The 15115-nt window shown below is 33.2% G+C and overlaps 1 protein-coding gene across 1 annotated transcript; it reads left to right on the top strand.

The window, feature by feature from the left end:
• The first annotated feature begins 3454 nt into the window (after positions 1–3454).
• On the top strand, positions 3455–5297 carry LOC116001164 (protein FAR1-RELATED SEQUENCE 5-like). The gene is made up of 2 exons (XM_031241054.1): positions 3455–3524; positions 4417–5297. The coding sequence occupies exons 1-2, from the start codon at positions 3455–3457 to the stop codon at positions 5295–5297; spliced, it is 951 nt and encodes a 316-aa protein (XP_031096914.1).
• Positions 5298–15115: the final 9818 nt, after the last annotated feature.

Here is a 15115-nt window from a genome sequence, read left to right on the forward strand (position 1 = left end):
GCGAAACATAAAAGAGTTAACACCAAGTTGCTTCCTTATATGGGAGGTTGTGGTTCGAACCTCAGCGATATTAAGTCTTTGTGTTTCAATAGGTTGAGAAAGTAATAATGAACATATACAGCATTGTAATAGAGTTAGTAGTATTAAAAAAAATGAAACACTTAAAATGAATATAGTCAATTGTTATTTTCATCTGTTTTCATATATTTATATCTAAAAATGTCCTATATATATATATATATATATATATATATATATATATATATATATATATATATATATATATATATATATATATATATATATAATATATACAAAGGCTATATAGGGGCAGGGGTGGGGTGAGTGGGGGCAGCTGCCCCCATTGTCCCCATGGTGGATCCGTCTTTGATTGTGTGATATGTGGACTATTGCATATCGGACGAGTAGGGTTAGCCAAACTATTTTAATAACAATAACAACAACAATACCGGGTAATGATTACAATTACCAAGAGATATTTTTAAGATAAGATATTGGATAATGAATATAACAATTAAATTAACAATTAAGGTGTCAATGACCTTGTGACCAAGTGGCATGTAGTGATCCTCTCAAATGGAGGTCATGAGATTGACTGACATAGGCAGCAATACTCAGAAAAATTAACAATTAAGGTATTTTCAAATTGTGATCCTTTTAACCTCATAGAAAAATTCCACTTGTGCTGGTTCCATGAATCTTTTTAGTTAGTTTGAGATAGTTAGTAATACGTCCCCAAAAATAAAAGTAATACGTCCCAAAAAAAAATAGAAAGAGAACTCTTAAAAAGAGATAAATTTTAGATGTGATATACCAACTAATGACGTTTTTAAATTTCGATCTTCAACTTTCAATCACACATAATTAGGTCTGAACGACTTTTTGTGCTTAATTAGGTCATCGACTTTGATGATTTTACTCAACTGAGTCATCTGTTCAGATGTCTTATTGGTAATTTCACCGCAATTAATACTCAACTTAGTCCTCGACTATAGTAGTTTACCCAAGTTTGTCTTCGGTTATATAGTGATTTTTTCCAATTTAGTTGTGAAATATAATGATTTTTCTCTATTTAGTCCTTGATTTTAACAGTCAATGACTTAATTGGGTAAAATATCAAAGTTAAGAACCTAATTAAGCACAAAAAGTTGTTTAGGTATAAATCGAAAAAAATTACTATAATCGAGGACTAAATGCAGTATAAGACACTTATAAATATTCAATTATTGTTAGGCTATTACATTCTTATTAGTAGGAAGTGCTTGGAATTGATGGGGACAGTGAACTGAGGGAGGGAAAGGTGAAAATTCCTAAATTTTATACTTTTGCCTTCATAATTATATGACGGCTCTTAAACGATTTTTTTTTTTTTTTTTTTTGAATATCACTGCCTCGTTACTCACTGGATGTACTAAAACGAAATTGAGATCTTTCATCTTAATTTTACTCCAATCTTGTCAAAAAAAATTCATTAAAATAAGTCTCAAGTTAACACAAGTGGTGCACTGGTGCCATATTTTCCTCATGTTTCATATCCTAATATTCATCTCTTATGTGACATGTGATTGATTTTGCTAGTATTTGAATAATGGAATAATAAAGTTAATTTTATTTTTTGTACTAGATTTATAGGTGATAATTTATTTTTAATCCTTTTTTATTAGAACATCCTCATTTAGTTCTAGTATTATTGTTGTGGCATGATCATTTTTAGTCCTCCATCAATAAGTAACCATTTTTAGTTCTCCATTAAAATAAAAAGGACTTAAAGTGGATTGACACCTATAAATCTAGGACAAAAATGTAATTAACTCTTGATTAATAAGTAATCATTTTTTAACGCATGATAAGGTCGGTAAATTCACGTGTAGCCAATAAATATAATGAGCTATATTTTCACATTAGGAAAGGTTTAGGCCGGATGAGTTCCTTAGGTTGTTCACATAATTGTGTTGTTTGATGTTGAGTCTCGAAACTAGATTAACTTAATTTACTTTCTCATGGGTCTAGGGTTGGGTTCGTGGGGTCTAGGATATAGTTTGATAAAAAAAATAAAGAAAAAAATAACATTAAGAGGTGAATTAAGGAGAAAATCTTCTATAGCATGCATTATTCTACTATGTAGTATCATGACACCTCTGTTATCATTTCAAATAGATGGTCACAATATTGAACCCGGTGGTGGGGCATTGATTATTTGAGGTCTTAGTTTTTACTCCATTTTTTACTTTAATTTAATCTTATATAGTATAATCTAATTAATTTTTAAAAAAAATTAATAAATTATATTCATTTCTTTAAAATAATTTTCTTCCATTAGGACAAATAGTTTTTTTTCCTTTTTTTTTTTCTTTTTTTTACAAAACAAAGAAATTTATTGCAAACTCATTGATGAAAACAAAAACAGGGAAACAAAAACTTAACACTCAAAGAAACGGGCATGAACTCACAACAAAATTGACAAAAATAAAATTTTTCTTTTATCATTATATTCTTCTTTCCTTGATTATATAAAAGAAAAAATAAAAGATCTGTAGCTACCGGGAATAATAATCCTATATGAAGATCAGACAAAGAGTTATACTCATGATTTTGTGTCTTACATGTATGCATCTTTGCTACTTTAGCAAAAATTTATGATGAAATGCATTGCAAAGTGAAAACATGCTTTTTAGTTGTAAATAATTTCGAGGCATCATGATAGATGATCGTGATGAGCTTCATCATCTAACTTTCAAATTTTCTAAATATTCATACCCTATGAGGATTCCTTTCGTATGTCAATCCAAAGTGACCTCTACATTATTTATGCCCTTAATTGGATTTTAAATAGACATCTTAACACATATACACACATATACATACATACATACATATATATACATACACACATATATATAAATTTGTGTATAGGGTAGGGCTCCAATGAGATAACTTGTTTAGGTAAGATCTGATCTCGCGATTAAATTATTATATAGATGCACAAGATCTGATCTCACGATCTTACCTAAACAAGTGATCTCATATGATCCTAACTCTACATATACATACATATACATATTATATATATATATATATATATATATATATATATATATATATATATAGGCTCCTATTCAGGTGAGGACAACTTATTTTGAGATCAAATGAGGTGTAATCTCAACCATCCAATATTAAGGATTTAAAGGCTTAGATTAAAGATTAGAATTAATAGTCCACGCCATATTGAGATCAAATAGGGGTAAATTAGAGTTTTCTGAATTTTGTATTAATTAAGGTATGATTCTTATTTACAAACTTAGCATTTGATGATTTTTTAATTATGGAATGAGGGTGAGATTAAAGGAACGTGTATAACCAGTATTTTCAGCATTGGCGGCAGTTTTCTTAAGTAGATTATTACGAAGGAGCTTGTATTATTTGTGTTGGCCACATGGAGGTGATTTTGGAGCAAATTTTTGGAGAAACGTCACCGGAAAACGCAGAGAGCCCTTCTATGCAAGGTATGTACTGATTCCTCATATCGTTGTGATCCGTAATGAGTGGAAAATACCAAACTCTGTAATTCAACGTGTTAAGATGCTGGAATAGGGGTTGAATATCCTTTAAAATTCAGAGATGTTGCCGGTTGACGTTGGGTGACAACTAGGGGAATAGATGTGACGTTACCCCTAATTGTGTTTGACAACTCAATGGTATATAGTGAGGAATGTAGTTATTAACTTGAGTATTTTCGAACATGGCATTGTTTGAAAATTGGTATACTTTAATGTTATACACATTGCTTGTGTTACGATGCATACATGTGCCTAATGCTCAAAGTCCAATTTATTTTTTTTTTAAATACAATTTTTAAGCATGCGAATGTGGATATGATGGATTTTTTTTTTCTTGCCTGAAAATTTGTGTGCCGTTGAGCAGCGTTTATGTGACTTTTCGCTATGTATTGTTTGCCTTGTGAGAATATTGTGGTTCATGATTTACTACATATTTTTCCGAATAATTACAAGGATTGTTGTAATTTTTGAGTACATATTTGCGTGATTTAATTAGTTTTGATTTCCTTGTGTTTTTTGAGTGTTTTTAATCTATTTGGATGATAAGTATGCAATTGAATAAAGTACAAGTGTTCACTGTGTTTGCCTTGCTGTGTTTTAAGAAGAGGTGAAAGAAATTGCATATGGGTGGAAGAAAATGAGTGGAAAATATTACTTATATTTCAAAAGGGTATACACATGACACCTATACTGATAATGTTGTAAATTAACCTATACTGATAGTGTTTTAATATTCCTCACATAGTTTGTTAAATTTCAAATGATTGGTTTGTTTTATTGTTAAGTAGTTACAGAATGAGAAACAGTATGTGCCATAATTAGATTAAATGTGTGACAGATGATGAAAACATCAACGGTGACGCGCGTATAGGTGAACAGTCCGACAATGAAGAAAATGGGGCATACGAATGTATACCTGATTGTGATGAAAGTATTAAACCCTTACTTGGGCAACAGTTTTCGACGTTAGACGAAGGTGTTGGGTACTACAAAGAATATGCCGCATTTGTAGGTTTCGATGTCTCGAGCAGCACAGTTAAGAAGAACCGATATGGAGATGTCGAAGTGAAGTATTTGCTTTGTTCAAGAGAGGGGTACACAGTGACAAAGGAACAAAGGTCAACAACCACAGGGGAGGCCAACGGAGCAAATATAAACACACGCCGGCGTGTGTCAAACAGGGTTGGGTGTATGGCTCGGTGTGCCCTGAAACGTCTAAAAGACGGGCATTACGCAATTAATGTGTTGATTGAAACTCATAAACATCGTTTATGTGACAAAGAGGCAAAAAAGTTCCTCAAGATAAACCGCAACTTGGGAATCGGGCATCAAGCATTCATAGCAGCATGTGAAAAGGCTAACATAGGGACTTCAAAAGCGTTTGAGCTATACAGCGTACTTGGCGATGGTGTAGATAGTGTTTGTGCTACATGTATTGACTTCAGGAATTGCAGAAGGGATGTTCAGGCGCAGGTACACGATGCCGATGCACAATCAATTATAGAGAAATACACGAAGAAAAAAGCGTTGTTTGCTACATACACGTTTGATTACGACGTTGATGATGAGCAAAAACTGTGTAGAGTGTTTTGGTGTGACCCAATAGCAAAGCAGAATTACCTTCAGTTTGGGGAAATGGTTTCATTTGATGCAACCTACCGCACAAACAGGTTCGTTCTATTTACAATGCTCGTAATAGTGTGTATGGTTATTGTGTGACACTTAGTAGGAAGTTGTGTGCCCGATTAAGAAAACAATAGGACCTGTAAAACGGGGATTAGACCCCGCCCGCCACAGCGCATGGGTAGAAACCAGCTCCTCGATTAGAAACCTACACCAGTTCAGATTCGGAATGGACTCAACATCATCTAGGTGATGGAACACACTCTAATTGCAGTATCCATTACCCATGCATGAAATCAATGTCGAAATCATCAACATCATGAAATGGCGCTGGAACCACTCGCCAGACTCAAGATCAGTTCGAATAAAGTTTGACACCTCAGATGGCTTGACATCATACTTAGTCTTGTCAAACTTGAGACGCCAAGCATTCAACAGCTTACTCTTTACGTGCCGATCCCGCCTAGTTATAACCCCATTGCCCCGTGGGAACCCCATAATGGAACTAACGTCTTCCTCTGTTATTGGCAAGACCTCACCCTCTTCAAGATTAATACACATATTAGTAGGGTCAAAATTTGATAACAACCAACGACCCAACCTAGTAAGCAACTTCTTAAACTTCAAATCAAGGAGGCCACCAAACCCAAGGGCAATAATATCCTTCCTCTGACGTGAGGTGAGATCCTCCAATGCATCTACGAAAAACGAATGTGAAACCCGAACGGTAAAAGTAGGAAATGACGCCTGCTGTTCTGCAGTTAACCCAACATCCGGAGCATCAGACGAACGATCCTGGGGAAGCTCGTCCATATCAACATTAGGATCATCAACGAAATCATCATCGGCGTTCTCATGGTGAGACAAACTCCCCACTAAGGTTGCCCCCCGATGCCTTTTTGCTGACAACAACCACAGAAAATCAACGCTAGTCACACAAGGGAAAGACAAGCAACACACATGATTCAAATAATAAATGAATAAAAAAAAAAAGAAGCGATATAAAATTTTAATTGAATATAGCTAACAGTCAAAATTAACCAAATGATTAATTCTTTATGTCAAAAATAATTAATTCAAAGCTAACAGACTAATGTTTAGATATAAATATTTAATTTAAAAGTTGTAAAACATAAGGCACACAATAAATAGTAAACATTCACACATAATTGCTGCTCCACGGCACACAAGTATTCTAAACAAAGAAATGAATCCATCATATCCACATTCTTCTACTAAAAAAGTATAAAAAAAATAAAAACAAATAGACAAATTCCAACATGTAGACTAAACTAGAACACTGCCTACAACTATAAAAAGGAAAAACAAAAATAGAATACCACGAAAATTCTGAGGCACACAATAAATACTAAATAGTCAAACACAATTGCTGCACCCCGTCACACAATTATTTTGAACAAAGAATCGAATCTATCATATACACAAAATTCACGTAAAAAAGTGTAAACAAATAAACAAAAACAGATATTAAAATACACTAACCGAACTAGAAATTAACTAATTGTGTTGCATCTCGAAATTCTATTTTGTTCTCTTAAAAGAAGAAAAGAAACATCAAATTTAATGTAATAAAAAAGAATGCATTTGTGCATAAGCTACTAGTCCGATCAGAAACAAAAATGTAGAAATAGATACAAAAAACAGTTTCAACTATTAATGTTTGTTGATTTATACTGAAGGCCTGTTGTTTGTTTCTTTCCTACAGTCAAGTAGGAAAGAAATAGGTCATGATTTGGCAAACTGCCTGAAACTAAAGAAGTAGAAAAAAAACAGAATAAATTGAAAATCCTAAGGCACACAATAAATACTGAATAGTCAAGCACAATTGCTGCACCCGTCACATAAGTAATTTGAACAAAAGAATCGAAACTATCATATCCACAATCTTCAACTAAAAAAACTAGAAACAAATAAACAAATACAGAAATTAAAACACCAAAACCAAACTAGCAACTGTTAAGTATAATAACAAAAACAAATGGTAAAAAGACTCAAAAGAATCAAGGAAATCAAAACTAATTATTTATTAAAATGAATATAGGGATAAGAGTTGTTGGCACACATAAAATTCAAAGTAAACATATTGTCATGCAAAAATTGGCTAAATTTCATAACATTGCCTAAGATTATTGGAATACCAAATGGCTAAAAAAATTATAAAAAAAAAAAAAACAGATATACACAAAGAAATTTCAGTATGAATTGTTGGCACACATTAAATTCCCATATATATATTTAGAAAAATTGCCTAAAATTCTAAACACTGACTAAGATTATGCCTAAAATTTCACCAAATAATTAAAAAAAATGAATAGACGAATTTAAAAAAATGCAAAACAAACGACAAAAAAAAACCACAAAACAAATTTTTGTGGTTTTTAAACAAAACCAGTTTCCGAATTAAACCCAAACCTGGAACGAAAGATTCCAATTTGTTTTGTGGAAAACCCTAATCCCTAAACCCTATACCCAAACCCAACAAAAAAAACAAAGACACCGAATTTTAAAAAAAAAAAATTTACCTGGAACGCTAGCTTCCGACGGCGGACCGGGAGGGCGACGCCGGCGACTCCCCTCACCAACTTCGGCCATTGATGTAGTCTCCGACTTCAACCCACAAACGATCTGCAACATGCAACGCCGGAAAAGAGATGGAAAACACCAGCCGCCGCGCCGCTCCCAAAACGTTGCCTTTGCAAACGCCTACAACAACCGCGCCCGTACCGGAATACCTACACCATAAAACTATCCTCGCCCGTCGTCGTTAATCCGTGAATACAAAACGGCACTAAAAATAAAGCTTCGGAATTTCTCTCGGACCAGGACAGTAAGAAGCGGAAGAAACCAAGAATTGTAATAACCGTCCACTACCTAAATTAAAAAGGTCTAATACTACCTAAATTAAATGCTATAATAATTTTACCAAAATTAAAACACTATAATAAAGAAGACACAAATAACCCCAACTTCCAAAACCAGCACCTCAACCAATTAAAAAAAAAAACCAAAAAATACATCAATCTTACACCATCCAGTAATCTAATCCAACGATTACTATTTGACCTCATAGTACTATATATATATTAGTTCTCACCTGAATAGAATCCTATATATATATATATAGATATATATTATATATATATATATATATATATATATATATATATACATATATGTATACATATAGATCTATAGATATATATACATATACCTATACATATATATATATATATACACATATGTATATATGTACACACACACACACACACACACACACACACACACACACATATATATATATGCCACGAGTCTAGAGTTCGGCGCAGTACCTTGTGCCCATGCGGCGTCCTGAGGCCCCGCTTACCACGCGAACCAGCCTTACCGCTCATACTTGTCAAACTGGTTTTGCTTTGTCATGGGCTCATCAGGGAAATGACAATAGCTTTGACTAGTTGTGTCATTTGAATTGTCTCGTTCCTTTTATAGTCAAGTCCAAGACTAAGAACAAGCTTGTTGGTCCTGATTGGGTGGGAAAAGTATAGAGATGAGACAGTGAATAGACTTTTTAAACAATTTTAAATTTATAACACTTTGTAATTTCAACTCCAAGTAACAAGATTAAAATCAATTCAGACTTACAGTGCACAACAGATAATAAGTATGTAAAGTGCTATTATTAAAACTAAGTGATGATGAAGAGATATGCCACATGCAATACGTTAGAACATATTAATATGGTTCAAATATTATGTGTATAAAGTTTGACTTGGGGGTGATAGCAAACTCGGATAAGATAGTTATGAGAGATAATGAACAGTAAATGGGTTAGTGAATAATAATTATGCAAGACTGCAAGAGTAAATATGCTGCAAGTAAAGTAATGAGAGCGGGAGAGATTTAAAGTGGTTCAAAGGTGGTGTAATCCTCATAATCCATTCTTCTACTTTCACTTCAATGAGGGAATTCACTATCTCCAATCAAGACCCATATTCAAATAGTGAAAAAGTGCTAACCCAACACTTTCTACAACTACGAGTGTCTCGCACAAAGCTACATTCAATCCCCGAGTATCTCGCACAAAGCTATACTCCTACACCAACTAAGTTTCTCGCACAAAGCTACACTCAACTAGGGTTTTCACAAGTTCCCTTGTTACTTTCCATCTTTCTACACTCAGTAGAGATAGTTTTTACAAAGAATTAAAGTTTTTTCTCTCTCAGACTTGAAGTTCTATCTTATATAGCTCAATACTTGCACTTGCTTGATTTTCAATTATATCTCTTGCACACTTCTTCCTTTGCTCTTCATGTTTTCATCGGTATTTTTAGCTGAAAAGGCTATTTGCCTGTTGATGAACCTTCAATCTTGATCATCCATCTTGTCTTTGATTGATCTAATAAGCTTTGTCAACTTGATCTGCAATACTTGATGACCTCTGTCAAATAAGTTTGAAAATTACATTTATTATCTCTTTTTAGAAGCAATCTTTACAAAATGTCTTCCATATTCTGACTTGATTTAATCTTAGAATTTGTAGCCACCAAATTTGAATAATATGTATCTCCAGATAATGTGAACACTTGACTTTGTTGCATTCTTGATCTGATGTACCAAGTTGATCTTCCAAATATTTATAATATGTTGGTTCTTACTTGAACTTGAACAGTTTCTTCGAAAATCATCTTAATCTCCTTCGTGATCTTTGATGCTAGCTTCAAAAAATTATTTTGTTGTCTCTGGTTCGAATTTTTGCTCCAAAATTAGCTTTAGAGGTTAACCATGAAGTTGGTTATAAGGTTAGCCATGAGGTTGATCACTGGGTTAGCCACAAGGTCAACCATGCTTCTTTGAGCTAGCCATAGGGTTAGCCACGCCCTTTGTGTTTCGCTATTGGTCACCCACGCCTCAACCAAGGGTTAACCACACACTCTTTGTGCTTAGCCATTAGTTAGCCATTAGTCAACCACGCCTCAACCAAGGGTCAGCTACCGCTATTGGTCAACCACTCTTTCCTTCATCTTAGCCATAGGGTCAACCTCGTCCCTTTATACTCGGCCACATCTAAACCATGGGTCAGCCAGAACCTTAACTCCTTAAAATAAAATTATTGATGCAAAGATTTGAACATGAAACCTTGAATAATATGCTAAGTACTTTGACCAATGCTCTATATTAACTTATTGGTTAATATCTTCTTGAAATTTTATATATATAGACACACACACACAATGGTCAAAATAGCATTTCACTTCAACTTAGCTAAAACGATTTGTGAGAGAACCTCATTCCCACACCAGCTTCTTGATTTTGCCTTTGACCTTTTGACTGTCTGCCTCATCCTACACCAGCTTCACGTTGCTTGTCTATTGTTCCACTTGATCCTTTGTTGTCTTTAGAAGGAAATGATTTACAAGTAAGGAAATATTAAAGAGTTCTCATTTCCTCTCTAAAAATTTTTGGCATGGCTTAGACTTAGGAGATTATTTTCTTGACTCAAAATAAAATAAGGGGACCACTAAAAATTACAATTTGTCTCATCAAAACTATTACACTTTATTCGTAACAAAGCTCCCCAAACTTATCTGAGTCGGCATTGCCTGACTCGGCCAGACGTTAGCGTTTAAGGCAAAACTCTCCTTGATGCTATTGTTACCCCCTACCCATTTTATGGCAAGCTAACTAGGTCAATTGATCCGTTTATTCATTGGGTCTAACACAGTCACGCAAACAATGTGTAGCATTATATATATATATATATATATATATATATATATATATATATATATATATATATATATATATATATATATATATATAGAGAGAGAGAGAGAGAGAGTTAAAATTCAATTGGTTAGGTAACAAAAATTATGTTATATCAATATTTTTATATAATACAATTTTTTTTTTAAANTATATATATATATATATATATATAGTGAGAGAGAGAGAGAGAGAGTTAAAATTCAATTGGTTAGGTAACAAAAATTATGTTATATCAATATTTTTATATAATACAATTTTTTTTTTAAAATACTTAAGTAATATGGAGTAAAAATTATTTTATTTTATTTTTTCAAATATTTCTTAATTAAAGAAAATAATTTTTTTTAAAGTGATGTGAAAGTGAGTTGGAACTGTGGGAGTGTATTAAAAATAGTGAGTGAATTTCAAATATAATGATATAATAGCGGCAAAAACTTATGTGAGACCGTCTCACCCTGAGACGGGTCGGGTCGAGTCAGGTCAAGATGCAAATGTAACACTTATATGCACAAATGCCATACATGCTCAAATGTAATACTAATCAGGAATAAAATTTTTGTTACTTATTAGGGTAAATGTAATACTTTTAAGGGAAAATAAAATACTTTTACATTTCGATTTAAAAGTATTACATTTTTCCTCAAAAGTATTATATTTGCCCTTATAAGTGAGAGGCACTTAATTGTCAACATTACTTATTATGAAAAATGTATTACTTTTTCTCTTATAAGTAACAAAAATTGTATTTTTGATTAGTGTTATATTTGAGCATATAAGTATGAGATTTGCACATATAAGTATGACATTTGCATGGTGCTTTGACCCGACCCGTCTCACGAATAAGGATCCGTGAGACGGTCTCACACAAGTGTGACCCAATAATAGCATAGTCCATTTGTAGATACATAATATGTTAAATCTGGATATATAAAATGTTAATCAAAAGTATATACTATTTTAATTGTAAATCCATAATCTAAATATGCTCTATCATGCATATGGTTGCCTTTAGTGATATAATGATTGGGGATAAACCTAATCTTATTAATCTTAACTTCGTCCAAGTGCTTTTGACTTGTTTCTTGGTCTTATTGAACCTTGTCAAATGAGATTAAATATATACCCCAAGATAAACATTAACCCTAGAAAGTTTAATGATTTCCAAAAACCAAAATCCAACTATCAATAGACTCTTAGTTGACACATGCTTCAATTTTTTTAACTTATTGATAAATTAAATTTCATTTCAATCTATAAAACTTGACTTTCGGTGCTCCCTATCCTAATTGGCTTGCCAATCCCAATCAAATGAGTAAAAACAAAATATAAATAAGAACTGCCTTGTTTAAAATGGGATTCAACTACCCCAAAAGAATGTAATTATTGTGTCAGAAGATCAATCGAACTCATTGCATAAAATCTTCTTAATAGGATTTATTTTCTTGTATAGTTTGCAGGCTATTACACAAAAATGCGAGTTTTCCTATCACCACCTATCACCGAAAAGGGATTAAATTGGTGCATTTTCATATTTCAATAGAAATAGGTAAACCTCATTTTTACTTTTTCAAATAAAAGAAAACATAGAAAGAGAACTAATTTGTTGATAAAAACTCACTTATCATAAAAAATCTATCAAATTGTTATTTATTACGCAGTATATTATATATGGACTTTTCAACAAGATAGACAAATTAATAAAATTACTGAATTGTCCTAAATTTATAAGTCAAATAAATTAATTTGTTTTTAGAAAAATTATAACAGATGGCTAGATGCTGTAATATTAGCAAAGTCATAAGAATAAATACGGTTAAATTAAAAATAAAATAAAAAACTAAAAATGGGCTTTCAAAGAAAAAAAACTAAATTTGGTAATGTTACAATAATTGTGAAATTGAAAGATGAATATATTTATTTATTTGTTTGTTTGTGCAATCGTTATACCCTGCACCACGGTGCACATAGCAATGTGCACCACGTACATAAACGACGTCGTTTCGATGTTAGTGGATGCGGATGCGGACGCGAATGACTACATGGAATTTATTATCTATAATACACATAATCATTATCTAGAATACACAGAATGTTTGCCTATAATACACAATGTTTGCCCAGAATACACAGAATATTGACACAAAATACACAGATGTTAGTGGACGCGGACGCGAATGACTCCAGTGAGTTCATTATCTATAATACACATAATCACTATCTAGAATACACAAAACGTTTGCCTAGAATACACAGAATGTTTGCCTAGAATACACAGAATATTGACACAAAATACACAGAACTCATCCTCCTAATATTCAAATGCACAAACGCATCACAACCTATGTTAATAATATGAATACACAGAATATTGACACAAAATACACAGAACTCGTCCTCCTAAACATTCGAATGCACAAACACATCACAGCATGTGTTACTAACATGAATACACAGAACGGTTGCCTCGAATACACAGAACGGTTGCCTAGAATACACAGAATGATTGCCTGGAATATACAGAATATTAACATAAATATAGAGATCGGTCGAAACGGGAAATGTGATTTCCAAAAAAAACGGACGGTTAGTTTACGATGCTCAAAACAACGTCGTTTACGTACATGGTGCACATTGCTATGTACATCGTGGTGCACAGTATAATTTGCCTTGTTTGTGGATCACAATTAATTTATATGGGCATTGGCAAGCAATCCTTATACCGTGGACCATGGGTCATGGTTGATACTGCAGTTATGTTAAACTAATAATGCAGTTGTGTTGAACGGATACTGCAGTTGTGTTGAAAGGAAACTGTAGTTGCGCGAAACAGAGGCCATTTCATCTGTCTGTAAATGCAATTGTGTTGAATTGATACTGCAGTTGTGTTGAACGGATATTGCAGTTGTGTTGAATGGATACTGCAGTTGTGTTGAACGGATGAACGACATCTGTTCTGCGTAACTGCAGTTTCCTTTTAACACAACTGCAGTATCTTTTCAATACAACTGCAGTATCCGTTCAACACAACTGCAATATCAGCCATGACTACGGTCCACAATGCATTGTGGACCATGGTCCACCATATAATTTGCCCATAAGGAGTGATGGGCGTGGTGCAGGAAATAGTAGTAGAATCTTTGGTGGTCCAAATTAATGCCATAATAATGTGAGCAGAAGTCCTTATTAAGCAAGCAATCACATGCATTAAAGATAAAGTTGTTCAATACTATTTCTTTTCTGACTCCTCAAACCCCGCTTCCTTTCCAATCTGCACCATCATCAAATATATATATTTACTATCCGCGTAGTAATTACTAATTTCCCTCTTCATCAAAAAGAAAATAAAAATTCTTTAAAAAGTAGCATGCACCACATCATTTATTTCATTCAACAACAAATTTACTAATTTCACTGACACTTTTATTACAAAATTGAATGATGTGTCTTCACTTTTCATCTCAACTAAAACCTCATTCACATATAGTGTCCATTTGATTTAAATACCAAATTTAAAAATATGTTATGTCTTAATTAAAAATTTAAATTGATGATAGTTCAACTGTACATCTACTATTTATATATATTAGATAGATGCTCAACATCCAGCTCCATTTCATTGGATATGGATTGTACATTTGCTATTTATATATATTGGCTCCATTATATTTCAGTGGATATGGATTGCACCATCTCTAGAAGTGTGCTACTGGTAGTGAAGAATACAAGTTCTCTTATTATAGGTTCAATGAACAGTTGTTATACCGTGTACCATAGTCACAAAACAACGCCGTTTTAATAAGTGAGAGAAACGACTCCCGTAAATCTTCATAACTGATACTGCAGTTCATCTCAAATGATACTACAGTTGTGTTGAACTGATACCGTTCCAAACGGTTCTCGTAAATCTCTGTAACTGATACTACAGTTCATCTCATCTCAAATGATACTATAGTTGTGTTGAACTGATACTGCAGTTGTGTTGAAAAAGAACTACCCACTGCAGTTGTGCGGAACGGAGGTCGTGCCCACTGCAGTTGTGCGGAACGGAGGCCGTTTCATCCGGTTGTGCAGAACAGAGGCCGTTTCATCCGTTTATTTTTAATTAATCAAAACGACGTAACGACGTCGTT

The sequence above is a fragment of the Ipomoea triloba genome, chromosome 13 (genome assembly GCF_003576645.1).
Source record: "Ipomoea triloba cultivar NCNSP0323 chromosome 13, ASM357664v1".
Lineage (NCBI taxonomy): Eukaryota > Viridiplantae > Streptophyta > Magnoliopsida > Solanales > Convolvulaceae > Ipomoea > Ipomoea triloba.